The sequence below is a fragment of the Paramormyrops kingsleyae genome, chromosome 21 (genome assembly GCF_048594095.1).
Source record: "Paramormyrops kingsleyae isolate MSU_618 chromosome 21, PKINGS_0.4, whole genome shotgun sequence".
In the NCBI taxonomy this organism is placed as follows: Eukaryota; Metazoa; Chordata; class Actinopteri; order Osteoglossiformes; family Mormyridae; genus Paramormyrops; species Paramormyrops kingsleyae.
In genome coordinates this window covers 10,305,823-10,321,766 of record NC_132817.1, presented here as the reverse complement: position 1 = coordinate 10,321,766, position 15,944 = coordinate 10,305,823, and the positions used below count along the sequence as shown (strand labels likewise).

The 15,944-nt window shown below is 45.6% G+C and overlaps 1 protein-coding gene across 1 annotated transcript in view; it reads left to right on the top strand.

The window, feature by feature from the left end:
* Positions 1 to 15,944, top strand: part of LOC111847647 (glypican-5-like) — an 89,351-nt gene that overhangs the window by 49,413 nt on the left and 23,994 nt on the right. The window contains exon 6 of the mRNA XM_023819032.2: positions 10,036 to 10,156. Coding sequence (XP_023674800.2) covers positions 10,036 to 10,156 — 121 coding nt within the window. The remainder of the gene's footprint in view (positions 1 to 10,035; positions 10,157 to 15,944) is intronic.

Here is a 15,944-nt window from a genome sequence, read left to right as displayed (position 1 = left end):
TTTTTATCACATTGTGGGGACATTTGGCTCCCACAATGTAATACACACATGAGCTCACACACACACACACACACACACACACATAGAGATTGTATGGTCGTCTCCAGCCTGCACCACAGAATGGGGCTAAAGTAACCTACAATGAAGAGTCTGTATTGCTACTATGTGACACTAGTTCCTAATTTAGCCCCATAACAGGAAGTCCCACTGCTCGTGTTATGCCAGCTTCAGGGAGGAATTGCAGTGGCTCTTTGCTCCCCCCCCCCCCACCACCACTTGCTCAACCACTTTGGTTCCATCTGTAAAAACTGTCATCGCAATGTTTTTCCCCACAAGGCCTTGGGCCACTGTGAGTCATGGGAGCATCATTCCTCAGAAAATTGTGCATGTAAAAAGTTTCTCTCGTGCCAGACAAGGAGGATGGATTATAATTACATACTGTGAACTTCTTTGGCAGTAAATAGCCACCTGTGAGAGGGTGACAACAGATTTATAGCATGAATTTGGCATCTTTTAAGGGCGCTGGAAGCTGGCAGACTGGCGTATCAGAAGCGGTGCATACTTAGAAGAACTAAAAGCAGATTTAGGTTCATAAGCCATTCTGCTCTCCCTCATGCATCTAAACAGTAAACCCAGCTTGATCCCCATCGGAGGCATCCTACTATTATTTTACTGCTTTTAAGTTTATTATTTAATGCAGTGATTACACATAAGGACTAAGACTGCAGGAAAATGAATTAAAAGCAGTGACCTCCCATCTAGATTTTGTAGTCCAACATGCACTGAGAGAGAGCGGTAAGGAGCATGCACTGAGACATTGCATTGCAAACACCCACCACATGACAACCCACCTCAGGGATGAGAACCCAAGTGCAGCTGGTGGTACCTCAGCACAACACTAGCCCAAGTGAAATGGAACAGTTTTTATTCCAGTGGCTGGAGTGCCAATCCTGCCACCAACCCCCAAATTTTCCCAGTAAATTGAGGACCTGCTTGCAGGACTGGATGTAGATTAACGTCATACCCAGAAAGAAACAACTGCAGGTGAAGGGCTGTGCAGACTAGGATCACTCTTGGCATTTACAGGATTCAAACCAGCAACCTTCCGAGTACCAGCACACATCCCTAGCCTCAGAACCACCACTTTGCACTGGTTCATTGTGCTTTCTAGGTTTGGATTATTCCATTGTTGTGGGCATTTTGGAGCTCTATCCTTGCATTTTTTGGACTTCCAGCAGCCCTGAGAAAATGTAATAAAGTCCACTTTAATATTGCAACATAATACATACAGAAACACTAGGTAGGTTGCAATATTCTATCTAGTCCACAACACATCTTGAATAGATCAGCTAATACAGGGCTTAGATTGACAGAGAAATTTCTATCACAAGTCAGTAGAGTTGCAGTGTTAGACAAAGTGTTCTTTGCTGCAAAGTTGCTCTCTTGCCTTTTAGTGACTGTGCAGGAATGGGAGGCAGGACGTGTGCCAGAAGACGTGTGCTGTTGAGATTCCCTCTACAAGTCAGAGAAACACTGAGAAAGAATCTGTAAAGCTAGAATGAAGCTGCCTCTTATTGTAGGAGAGGCATATCTCATCATGGTCGTGAAATGATAAAAAGTAAAAGAGAACTGAAGCAGCTGTGACAATCAGTGCTGCACTGTTTGGCCTTGTCTGTTTGTTTCATCCATTATTACAATATTTATTCTTGCGACTTCATCATATTGGGTTATTTATCCAAAGCATTTAGGTTTTTATGTTTTTTTTTTTTAATGCATCTTGTTGCTGATTCTTTGTGAGAAAACTGTGGCCTTTCATACAGCATGACCTCATCATCCTGGCCTGTTGCAACATGTCATGATATTGGTTGTAAACAGACGTTTTTCCCGCATGAGTCTGTGAAAACTGGGTTCAGACTATTCTAGGTCACATAACAGCCAAACACAGCAGCCATCAGGGCGGACTCTCTTGCTGCAGCATGACTCTCCCATTGGCCTGATGTAGCTTCTGCCATCCAATAAAGAAAGGAAAAAAAGTTCTGCTCCTGTATGGACAAAAAGAGGTCCCTTCCAAGCAGAGGTTTGTGGTCTAACAATAAGGCTTCCTCTCCAAGAATCCTTCACTCAAAGCAGGAGGTAGTGAGCGTGTGATGTGAACCATCCTAGTCATGTTCTGAAACCACATTAATATGTCCGAGCTGGAGCAGGAAGTGACACGAGTTTCTCAATCTCTGAGGTCTGTAGGCTAAGCCGTAGTCATTACCTTCATTTTTAGCTAGAAGCAGTAGCATGTAGCCAAAATAAACACATCCCTTTAAGACTGGGGCTTGCATCGCCCATAAAGGACTTGTTAATTACAGCTGGCAACCATGGAGAATAATGCAGGATAAGAGGCCACAGAAGCCAGTAGCACTGGACATCTGAAGGATTAGTCTTGTATGAATAATTGAAGCACCAGATGCATTGTTTGGAGAGGTTGTCTCGGAGCACAACTCTGGTTCTGTTTAAGGCCCAGCAATATGACATCAACAATGAAACGATCATTTTAATTAATAGTTTGGCTCTGTGTCTGTGGCCCTCCTGCTTGTTATACACATTCTTTTCCACCCCTGCGCAATGCTTAGCAGATGCATAGCCGGTGTTAATACTGCATGCACCGGGCCGTGTCCCGTCAACCCGCCTGAGCATACGGCTAATGGGTTAGCTAATGTAGCTAGCCACGTCTGTCGGCATGGAAACAAGGGTTTAGTTAGATTTGGATGGGCTTGTTTCTTCAACAGCTGGATGTCAGTGATGGTTCAGGATGGAGACAGGAGCTTCAGTTTGTTAGAAAAACACTGTCTTCCAAGACTTGTACCTCCCTACCCAAGGCCCAATGAGAGGCCCAGGCTCTGGTCCTCCTTCCCACCCATGCTGGAAGTGACCAGTTCTTCACCAGACCCTGATACAACGTACTCAGACATCCCTGCACACGGGCTTCCCGATTTTTGGACAAGCGCCATACGTGGTCCCTCCCATTCCAAGGGAACACTCCTCGCAAAGGCCTGTCATGATTTTCTGTGTGAATAACAATGTTATCCAGTTATTTTCATGTGTTAGCTTTTTTTTTTAAAGGAAGAACATCTAGATTGTTCTGGTGTCTGAGGGAGAAGTACATACTGCCTCACTCTTCAATAAGAAAACAGTGGTTAAAAAAATCACTCTTAAAAGTTAGTACACTATTTTAACCTGTTGAAAAATTTTAGCCAGTGGGGTTGAACGATATATTTTTTTATTTAGAAGATGCCTTTATTCAACAAAACATGCAAGGAAGGAGCAGAGATCAAAATCATCCAGGAGAAAATGGGGTTAAGGACCTTGCTCAAGGGCCCAATGGTGATATGACTACTCCGCTGGGCATGCAATTTAAACCAACAACCCACCACACATGGGAAAAGATTCCCACTGAGCCACTGAGCTACATACTACCAAAATTAATCATTTTGTGCCATTAAAAGACACATTTAAACTAGGTGATGTGTTAATTCAGAGATTGGGAGGAACAAGCTTTCAGACATGCTGCTTCATCGCTAGTACCTTGTTCCTCTCCGATACATGCAGCTCCTTCAGCGCACTTCACTGTGGAGCCAAGGTCTTCTGGCGTCCTTCACAGCATAACCTTTTTTTGAGTCATTCGTGTCAGTTGACAGTTGAAACACTATTGATCACTTCCCTCAGCAAGACGGACGGACTTTTGACATATGTTCCAAAGACTTGCCTGATTTGCTGTTGAAGTTGAATACAGCTACATCACCGGCAAGTCCTCATGACTGGAAATGTTTGCCGCGATAGAGATGTGTTCCTGCCATCCTGCTTCAATTTAGACTTCTGTGAGCAGTAATGTACATTTTGAGTACAATGACAAGATTCAAGGTCATTCAAATCTTGTTTCCCAGAGCAGTGTTTTTCAAACTGGTCCTTAGGGAGCCGCTTGGAGTAATAATGAGGGAGCAAAAAAAGTGTCTGGGGGTTCACAAGGACCGGGTTGAGAAACACTGTCCAAGAATACACAGGTAGATCTAATACATTTAAGCTCTTAATATGGAGCCTTTTTAGTTATTATACCATTTATCTTTTCACATGTGGTAGCCGCACACCACTAGTGATGTGGGTTTGATTTCTCTCCCAGACTCTGTGAGTTTGAATTTGACATGTTCTGATTGTGTGAGTGAACGGTGTGTGAGTGAACGGTGTGTGAGTGAATGGTGTGTGAGTGAACGGTGTGTGAGTGAAAGGTGTGTGAGTGAACGGTGTGTGAGTGAACGGTGTGTGAGTGAAAGGTGTGTGAGTGAACGGTGTGTGAGTGAACGGTGTGTGAGTGAAAGGTGTGTGAGTGAACGGTGTGTGAGTGAACGGTGTGTGAGTGAAAGGTGTGTGAGTGAACGGTGTGTGAGTGAACGGTGTGTGAGTGAAAGGTGTGTGAGTGAACGGTGTGTGAGTGAACGGTGTGTGAGTGAACGGTTCCTGAGTTGTCTCCGGATCCCCCGCGACATTACAGAAAATGCATAGATGGATGGATGATTGTTTTCCTGTGGGGCTCATTCCGCAGCTCAATATCGTTCAGCTTGCCAAACTGTCCCCCCACTGTACCCTATGATGGTCTGGCCCCTCAGCCGTGGTGTCCCCCATGCTGTACCCTGACATGGTCCAGCCACTCATCCAGGGTGTCCCCTTTGCTATACCCTGCCATGGTCTGGCCTCCCATCTGGGGTGTCCCCCATGCTGTACCCTGTGATGGTCTGGCCCCCCACCCGAGGTGTCCACTGCATTGTACCCAGGGACGGTCTGGCCCCCTGTGCAGGGTGTTGCTGAATGTGGTTATTAGCCAGATGCTGCATTTGCCAGGCATCCAGAGAGCGCCGTGATCGAACCTGACCACTGGTGGGCTTCTCTGAGGCCCTCCCTGTTTTACACGTCCCTGTGGAGCTGGCCTGTAATTGGACGTGGCGAGCCAGCATGGGCTTGTGTTTTTCCCACGTGGGAAAGAGACTCCTTAGCGTAATGTCTTCGGCAGAACTGACAAGGGGCAGATTTATGCCGCTGCGTGGGCTGGAAGGACCTAAAAGAGCCTTTTGGTCAAATTCCAGTGCTTTGAATGGAGGGCCCAGAAAGCCCATTAGGTCACTGAGCAGCACTGAACTGGAGAAAGTCTCTCATTATGTATGAAATGCAGGAACGGCCCATCTGGCACCTCTACACTTAAGTCTGGCGATTTCTGCAGCGAGTCGCTGGCTGTTAATGTTCTAAGCAGGCGTTAGAGGCTGAAATGTAGCCTTCTTTCGGGTTCTAGGGAAGCGTTCCTGCTTTTCCATGTATGTTTTACTGTCTTCCAACTGAAGCACTCACTAGCTGCGTGCAATAAAATGCACACCAAGGGCCGTCTAGGGGTGGAGCACGCACACTTCTCACGTTAGGTATTTGTTTTTTGGTTTCCCTGGAAATTACAGGACTGAGGGACTAGTCCTATGTAAGGACTAGACAGGAGTCATAAGTGCTGGGGAGTCTGGCTGTGTGCAGTACCTGACATTCCCGTGAATTTATGAAGGCCGCTCAGCAGCCCCCGAATGTGCCCAAATGCGTCATCCAGGTGTCCTTGGATTGATCTAGAATGTGACCATTTTTGTCTCAAAACGATATTATTGACTTATTGCTTTATGGATTCAACATTTCATTGTTCAATAAGTTATCATCTTTATCTGTCCACAAAGCCGGGGGGGGGGGGGGGGGGGGGGTTGGGGCTGCACATTAATGCTTAGTATACTGGACAAACTGCATTTTTGTCATACAGGTGTTTTCAGCCCCTTACCTTCAATATGCAATTTAGAGCATGGTACATTGACTGGGGGATAGTATACAGACTGGCATTGCGCACTGACTGGGGGATAGTATACAGACTGGCATAGCGCATTGACTGGGGGATAGTATACAGACTGGCATAGCGCATTGACTGGGGGATAGTATACAAACTGGAATTGCACATTGACTGGGGGATAGTATACAAACTGGCATTGCACATTGCCTGGGGGATAGTATACAAACTGGAATTGCACATTGACTGGGGGATAGTATACAAACTGGCATTGCACATTGACTGGGGGATAGTATACAGACTGGCATTGCGCACTGACTGGGGGATAGTATACAGACTGGCATAGCGCATTGACTGGGGGATAGTATACAGACTGGCATAGCGCATTGACTGGGGGATAGTATACAGACTGGCATTGCACATTGACTGGGGGATAGTATACAAACTGGCATTGCACATTGACTGGAGGATAGTATACAAACTGCCATTGGGCATTGCCTGGGGGATAGTATACAAACTGCCATTGGGCATTGCCTGGGGGATAGTATACAAACTGGCATTGGGCATTGCCTGGGGGATAGTATACAAACTGGCATTGCACATTGACTGGGGGATAGTATACAAACTGGCATTGCACATTGACTGGGGAATAGTATACAAACTGGCATTGGGCATTGACTGGAGCATAGTATACAGACTGGCATTGCACATTGACTGGAGGATAGTATACAAGCTGGCATTGGGCATTGCCTGGGGGATAGTATACAAACTGGAATTGCACATTGACTGGGGGATAGTATACAAACTGGCATTGCACATTGCCTGGGGGATAGTATACAAACTGGAATTGCACATTGACTGGGGGATAGTATACAAACTGGCATTGCACATTGACTGGGTGATAGTATACAAGCTGGCATTGGGCATTGCCTGGGGGATAGTATACAAACTGCCATTGGGCATTGCCTGGGGGATAGTATACAAACTGGCATTGCACATTGACTGGGTGATAGTATACAAACTGGCATTGGGCATTGACTGGGGGATAGTATACAAACTGGCATTGGGCATTGACTGGGGGATAGTATACAAACTGGCATTGGGCATTGACTGGGGGATAGTATACAAACTGGCATTGGGCATTGACTGGGGGATAGTATACAAACTGGCATTGGGCATTGACTGGGGGATAGTATACAAACTGGCATTGCACATTGACTGGGGGATAGTATACAAACTGGCATTGGGCATTGACTGGGGGATAGTATACAAACTGGCATTGCACATTGCCTGGGGGATAGTATACAAACTGGAATTGCACATTGACTGGGGGATAGTATACAAACTGGAATTGCACATTGACTGGGGGATAGTATACAAACTGGCATTGCACATTGACTGGGGGATAGTATACAGACTGGCATTGCACATTGACTGGGGGACAGTATACAGACTGGCATTGCACATTGACTGGGGGATAGTATACAAACTGGCATTGGGCATTGACTGGGGGATAGTATACAAACTGGAATTGCACATTGACTGGGGGATAGTATACAAACTGGCATTGCACATTGACTGGGGGATAGTATACAAACTGGAATTGCACATTGACTGGGGGATAGTATACAAACTGGCATTGCACATTGACTGGGGGATAGTATACAGACTGGCATTGCACATTGACTGGGGGATAGTATACAAACTGGTATTGCACATTGCCTGGGGGATAGTATACAAACTGGAATTGCACATTGACTGGGGGATAGTATACAAACTGGAATTGCACATTGACTGGGGGATAGTATACAAACTGGCATTGCACATTGACTGGGGGATAGTATACAGACTGGCATTGCACATTGACTGGGGGATAGTATACAAACTGGCATTGCACATTGACTGGGGGATAGTATACAAACTGGCATTGGGCATTGACTGGAGCATAGTATACAGACTGACATTGGGCATTGACTGGAGGATAGTATACAAACTGGCATTGGGCATTGCCTGGGGGATAGTATACAAACTGCCATTGGGCATTGCCTGGGGGATAGTATACAAACTGGCATTGCACATTGACTGGGGGATAGTATACAAACTGGCATTGCACATTGACTGGGGAATAGTATACAAACTGGCATTGGGCATTGACTGGAGCATAGTATACAGACTGGCATTGCACATTGACTGGAGGATAGTATACAAACTGGCATTGGGCATTGCCTGGGGGATAGTATACAAACTGCCATTGGGCATTGCCTGGGGGATAGTATACAAACTGGCATTGCACATTGACTGGGGGATAGTATACAAACTGGCATTGCACATTGACTGGGGAATAGTATACAAACTGGCATTGGGCATTGACTGGAGCATAGTATACAGACTGGCATTGCACATTGACTGGAGGATAGTATACAAACTGCCATTGGGCATTGCCTGGGGGATAGTATACAAACTGGCATTGCACATTGACTGGGTGATAGTATACAAACTGGCATTGGGCATTGACTGGGGGATAGTATACAAACTGGCATTGGGCATTGACTGGGGGATAGTATACAAACTGGCATTGGGCATTGCCTGGGGGATAGTATACAAACTGGCATTGGGCATTGACTGGGGGATAGTATACAAACTGGCATTGCACATTGACTGGGTGATAGTATACAAACTGGCATTGGGCATTGACTGGGGGATAGTATACAGACTGGCATTGGGCATTGACTGGGGGATAGTATACAAACTGGCATTGCACATTGACTGGGTGATAGTATACAAACTGGCATTGCACATTGCCTGGGGGATAGTATACAAACTGGCATTGCACATTGACTGGGGGATAGTATACAAACTGGCATTGCACATTGACTGGGTGATAGTATACAAACTGGCATTGGGCATTGACTGGGGGATAGTATACAGACTGGCATTGGGCATTGACTGGGGGATAGTATACAAACTGGCATTGCACATTGACTGGGGGATAGTATACAAACTGGTATTGCACATTGACTGGGGGATAGTATACAAACTGGCATTGCACATTGACTGGGGGATAGTATACAAACTGGCATTGCACATTGACTGGGTGATAGTATACAAACTGGCATTGGGCATTGACTGGGGGATAGTATACAAACTGGCATTGGGCATTGCCTGGGGGATAGTATACAAACTGGCATTGCACATTGACTGGGGGATAGTATACAAACTGGCATTGGGCATTGACTGGGGGATAGTATACAAACTGGCATTGGGCATTGACTGGGGGATAGTATACAAACTGGCATTGCACATTGCCTGGGGGATAGTATACAAACTGGCATTGGGCATTGACTGGGGGATAGTATACAAACTGGCATTGCACATTGACTGGAGGATAGTATACAGACTGGCATAGCGCATTGCCTGGGGGATAGTATACAAGCTGGCATTGGGCATTGCCTGGGGGATAGTATACAAACTGCCATTGGGCATTGACTGGGGGATAGTATACAAACTGGCATTGGGCATTGACTGGGGGATAGTATACAAACTGGCATTGGGCATTGACTGGGGGATACTATACAAACTAGACCAAATGCTACAGATCCAACTTTTACGTCCAGAAATACCACATTAATATATTTTTTCATAGAATACAGGATATTTCTTATTTTTTGTCAATATATGTTGTGATTTTTTTTAAGAAAACTGTACTGAAATTATCCATTGAAATGCAATGATTTTACAGGATTCTTCACATAAAACATGGGTCAATTTCACCCTCATTTTTCTCAAAAGTCACAGTAATGACTTAAAGCAAAATGAAGCTTAAAGCATTTGTTTCCTGCAAATCCTATAATCAGTGGTGGAAATGTAAGTGGGGTCCCCACTCTTCAGGTCAGAGGCAAATAGCCTTATCTAAAAAAAACATTAAACATAATGATTTTTTGTGTCTTAATTTATCAAATTGAGATTCCGTTTCACCTAACTGCACGCTTTTTGACTGAATTCTGGAACAATCATGGTAGACGATGTGCAAATATCTCACATGCGGACCGGGGGTGAGATCTGACCCCAGCCACATTTGGGAGGGGGGGGGGAGCGATGCTAAAATGCTACCCACCATGATGTATATGATATAGTGCCCTGAGCTTTGGTGGGTGCAGTTGCAGTTAGCAGTAACTGGAGTTTTCTCTCAGTTACACAGGTCATGTGGTTGGCAACGGACTGCAGGCCCAGAAGCTGAACCCCGAGGTCAAGGTGAGGCATGCTGACCCCACCCTGGCAGAAGCCAAGGCAAAGCTAGAGAACTTCATTCAGGTAGGCTACAGAACACCTGCAGTGCACCGTCAGGCACACATAGCATTAGTAAATCCACTATGCACTAATCCAAACAAACAGTAATGAAGGTAAGAGGTCAAAGGCCATGGCTGGTGCTTGGATAAAAATGTAGAGGAAATGCAATGTTGGTAGTGTCCAGGTAAACCAGTTCCAAGGAAACCTTTCTTTTAATGTTCATCCTGCTTTTCAAGGAATAATTAGTCTGAAGTATTAATGAGTGTGCTTGATTGGTATGTGTTTAGCAAGGCTCTGAGGAGGCCCGGTCTAATTTGTAGGCCGGTTCCATTAGGGATCACACACTGGCCGATTTTCCCCATTAAAAAGAGCTAATGTGCAGAACTAATCCAGCTCCCCACATTCCCAGACTCTCACCGCGCTGGGCATACGCGGTATGCGCGGAAAAATCAGGGATCAATAGGGCTGCCTTGGGAACAGAGAGCCAGGAACACGGACAGGACCCTGGCTATTGGAAAGCCATACCTTTGTCATGCAAATGTGATTAGATACAAAAAGGGGGGGAGGCGATTTCCCAGACTCCCTAGAGGTGGATGGTAATTTGCACAGTCCTGTGATGGGCTCATCATAGCAAACTGCTCAAGTGTCAGTGCAGGGCAATTAGTCACACAGCTCTTTAGCCCCTGATGAAGTCTCCGGCCTTTTGTGGGGACTGGGGAAACGCAAATCTCTGCAAATAAAAACAAACAAATAAATAAAACGGCCCCCCAATGCTTGGGCACTGGCAGGAGCTTTGACCTCTATGGCGCCGTTTCTGCAGGGCTTAGGGTTGTTGTCTTGGGAACACATGAGTGGGCAGTTTATTAACTTGGAAATGTATCCTAACCCCTGAAAGATTTCTGTGACCTGAGGGAGCTCACAGAGTGTTTATCTGCAGAAGTGATGTAAGGCGTGTTAATGTGTGAGGACCTCAAAGAAAAACCTGAGAGTAAATGCATGGACATGCTCGAGAGGCCGACTGGAAATGTCCACCACACCAGAAAGGTTGTGGTGAGATGAGGGAGCACATATTCCTGAGAAATCAAATGGGGCCAAAAATGGCTCTCGTGGCAAAGTTATGAGTTTCTGTGGTGCTTTTAATATACATCATGCTCCCAAACACTCCTATAAATGTATCAAATGAAAGCTGTAAATATCCTAAGTGAGTCCATGGCTATTTGTTGGGTTTTTTTTTCGGGAGGACAAAGATGCAGCCACTCCTGTCTTTTATTGCCATTGGCCAACTAAAAAAATCTGTTTGATGTTTTTGCTTTCAGTCTAGTGCTTTTCTGCAGTTTGAATTTGCGTTAGATCCCAAACAGGACCGGGGGATGAATGGAATGCTGGGAGGTCCGAAATCTGACCCACAGAAGTTCACAGATGCTGCCACGCTTTGTCATTCGCTGTATCGCCTTTGATTCTGTGTGGACTTGCAGGCTGTTTCTGCCTTTCCTTCAGTCCATCTGTCTCCCAATGAAAGACACATTTCTGTCTTTCAGTCCCACTTCATGCTGGGCAAATTATCGCATGGTTATTAAAACATAACTGGGTCTCAAAAGATCTTTTTCATTGCTGAACGCTGATATCACTTGATTTCCTGAGGAATGAATTGCCTCAAGGGTGAAGCCATTTAAGTTTCCTTTAGTCTGAGATGGCGGCAAACATGCGTGCTCCCTCTCTGGGGCGAGAGTGTCAGGAGCTGAGGGGGCTCTGAAGACTCCTAGGGCCAGTAGAGAAGTGAAGAAGGTTATTCCTCGCTGATGAAATTCCCCATCATTGGCTGTGTGCCTGGAATTGTATTAATGGGCGGGTGCTCCCCGGAGTCTCTTGCTAAACTCCGAAAGTCTTATCCCATGACAAAATGTGTTTAACCCACAAAAAGGGCTATTCTGAAGAGAGACCTGTTCGCTAAGAGGAAGACATGTCTGCATCCCATGTGTCTCTGTGGCTTTTGTTTCTTAATGAGTCAACACTTGAAATCACAGAACCATGAATCAGAAAGATCTAATGACATATATATATCTCCCCGGCTGTACTTAACATCAGAAATAACAGATGGGATACAGATTCAGGCGGACAAACATTGTAGTACCATTGACCCTGTATTTGGAAAGAGTGTTTCTTACCTTCAATGTCGAGGTTAAGTTAAACTGACTTAACTCACCTGATAGCTCATTATTGTGACTCTTGTACTTGAAAATGACATTTGAACCTTTCGCCCAACCCCTCGTATGTCTGTCAGCTGCCGAGGTGGCACCTTTCCTGTCTTCCTGAACATTAGTCTCAATGAGCCAACTGTCTTCAATGTCTCAAACCAAAAGGCTGTATTCCAGCTGCACTGGGAATCTCTGGAAGTTATTGGACAGTAGGGGGTCAGGCCTGAGTTTTAACACACCTTCTGTTTCATTGGGAATTGATGCTTCCTGTTCTTCCTTACAGTATTATACTAAAATAAGGTACACTTTAAATCTGCTTTTTATTTTATTTAGAGAACTGTCCTCTGCACAGACTCTGGGTCCAGGGACAAACACCTCATGGTGAGCTGTGGTAAACCCCAGGGGCCTGGCGACTATCAGCAGAGGCCCAAGGATAATCCCTACAGATCAGATGGTGACCATCGTGGGCCTGGTTGTAGTTGCTATGGCCGCAGTGATAATTCCTACAAGTCTGTGGCTTTGGTCCAGAGGTCAGCTCATCTCTCTATTTACTTTTGTTGGCCTTATAATAGGTCTTTGTTTGCTTTTGTCCTGAAGAGATTCTCAGGTTTAATATTATAACTTGTCCTTACAAACTGTCTGTTTATAAGTGTGCGCATTGCTGGAATAATGAGGTCATGAGTCATGCTTGAGCGCACCCTGGTGCCGTACTCTTGGGGAGTCTCCTAAGTGTGGTGGGCACCCTGCGGGGGTGTCAGTACCTGCCCAGAAGATGAACATAAACCGTGCGTCCGGCTCCGGCGGGTTTGCCGTCTGCTCGTCTCTGCTCTGGGCCTCCCTGCGCATTGGCGCATACCGCACACGTACAGGCATTCAGAAGCAAGAAACACGCAATTGCAGCCACATGTCCCCAGACTCGCCAGGATGATCAAATTCCGTCCTAGCGTCGGTGCTTTACGATGATGCAGTGTGTCAACGGTCTACGATCCAAAACATCTTTTCACTTGCATTCCTTCATGCAGTGCTTTTTCAACGCTCTCGACGTTTGCAGAAAATCTGATTTTTATTTGTTGCTCGTGTGCATGGCAGAGTCTATGTGGGAGACCTCTTAGGAGAACTGTATCCCAGCAGCTCCTGCGCTGAGAACTTGTGCCGGCGCCGGATGCCGTCCTCGATCCCAGGGCATATGGGAGAGTGTGGGAAAGAGGGCGAGGGAGAGGCCAGCACAAGTTAAGCACTTCTCTGGGTTTTGCTAATGAAACCCAAATGTGGATGATTGAGTTTTTCCTCTCCCACTTCCTTCGCCTCATCTTTGGATGCTCTCCACCTTGGCTGCGCCTTCCATTCCACTGTGGATCTCAGATGAGGTGACAGTTACAGTGTTGTCCAGTGGTAGGTCCCATGGGCCCTAGAGGGTCACGCTTCTGCCTCCAGCTAGTCTCAGATTTTCAGGGGGTACAGGGAAGGAAGGAGGAAGAAGGAAGGACAGAAGGGGTTTGCTCCCTCTCTGCCGCAGACCCAGGTTCAGGTGGTGCTCTTCTCTGATGAAAACTATGAGCATGCAACGCCCTTGCAGTCTGGCTTATGCATTATATCAGGCACCTGGGGATGACGTGTCATCTCTAGGCTTTAGAATGTAAGAGGAGTGTTGATTGGCTGTTACAAGTCGGGTAAGAAGAGACTGTGTGACTCCTGCTTTTATACTCAATGGCCAATCAGGGTTCCACCATGAGGCTTCGCATTTTTTCGTGTGACTTCAGAGGCAGATTGAGCGGCTCCCACCTGTGACAAAACGGCCAGGAATGACTCACGATGAGCTCGCTAGTGCCAAAGTGATGCCTGACAAGGCTCTCCCCCCACATCTCCTTTAGCTAATGGCATCGGTGGTTTTTTTGTTTGGTGGGCTGCCATACCAGTACTGTAAAGCTACATGGCAGAGTCTGAAAGATTCTACCTGCAGACACATGCACTTCCAGCAGAGGCGTCTTCAAACGGAGGTGACCAGTGTGATGGGCACCTTTTACATCTCGATTTCACCTCTACCTGTAATGCAGACTGCTCTTTCGTTCTTTATAAATGGATTTCCATTTCCTATCTGCTTGCTGTGCATGGACAGCCTGGCGTTCCTGCCTAGGAAACTTCAAGATATTCTTTCTTTTATTCTACTGTTATTCTAGTCACTCAAAGCCACCATTGCATTTTACCACGTTCCTCCTTTAAAGCTAAAATTGTGCTTCTATCTTCCATACTTGCCTTTCTCATGCAATTTCCCTTAAGCAAAGGGTAAGTGTCTTAAACAAAGACAAGCATCACCTGATAGGATTGTTTACCAGCATCACGCAGCAAAGGTTGCGTTCAAGTGCATTGGGTGACTCTTCAGGTCTGTTTCTGAACACTGAGGAGCCGGAGATCTGAAACAAGACATGCTGGGACTGTCCAGCTACAAATGGATGTTGAGTGGATGTAAGCTGCGCAATTTCATTGGACAGGAATGGTATTTGTTGACTGCAAAATAGCCTTCACCATGCCACTGACCAATTGAATCATTACTTGGCTGCTGATTGTGGCATATTTTATTTGGATTGAATTGGATTGATAAGAAAGCTAAGTCCCTTTTCTAATTCAAAGTTAATGATAGTCAGGCAGATAACTAGGGTGTATATACAGTGCTATGTAACAGTCTGGGCACCCCACTGAGGTTGCATGATAGTTTGCTCTGTCTTCATAAGAGAAGGTCACAGCAATATTCCATTTTTGTTCTAGAGAAATGTAGACAAGGGGATGTTTATCAGACCAAAATTCTCAGTGTAGCATTATTGAGTTGTATGAAATAAAGTAAAATGTAAAAATGGGATTTGCTAAAGTTTGGGCACTCTTTTAATTGCATTAATTTGAAGACCCATAGCCATTCAATGCTGACAGGTTGCAGCACAAAATTGCTTTGATTAGCTCATTAGACCTTAAGCTACAAAGACAGATGCAACCAATCATGGAAAAGATTATTTAACATAGGTAATTGGTAGTTGTGCTTGTCCTTGGTTTTCTCTTAGAGAGTAGCAGCATGGGAACCTCTAAAGAACTCTGTACTGACCTAAAAACTATGTTATAAATTAGGAGAAGGGTACAGGAAATTATCACAAAGTTTTGGACTGTGTTTCCACAGTCAGAAATGCAGTTAGGAAATGGAAGGCCAACTGACAGTCCTCGCGTAGGAAAGATGTGGTAGGCCAGGAAAAATATCTGAAAGGCACAGGCGAAGGCTGGTTAGAATGGTCACAGACAAACAACAGACCACCTGCAACAACATCTGACTGCTGATGGTGTCATTGTACATGGTTCCACAGTCCGGTGCACTTTGCACCAGGAACAGCGCGCTGGAAGGGTGATTCGCAAAAAGCCTTTTCTGAGTACTCACCACAGGTATGCAAAAGCGCATCTGGACAAGCCAGAACCATTTTGGAAAAAAAATACTGTGGGCAGATGAGACTAAGGTAGAGTTATTTGGTCACAAGCAGATGCGCTATGCATGGTGACAAAAACACACAGCATTTTAGGGGAAGAACTTGCTGTATACTGTAAAATATGGTGGCAGGTCCATCATGTTATGGGGCTGTGTG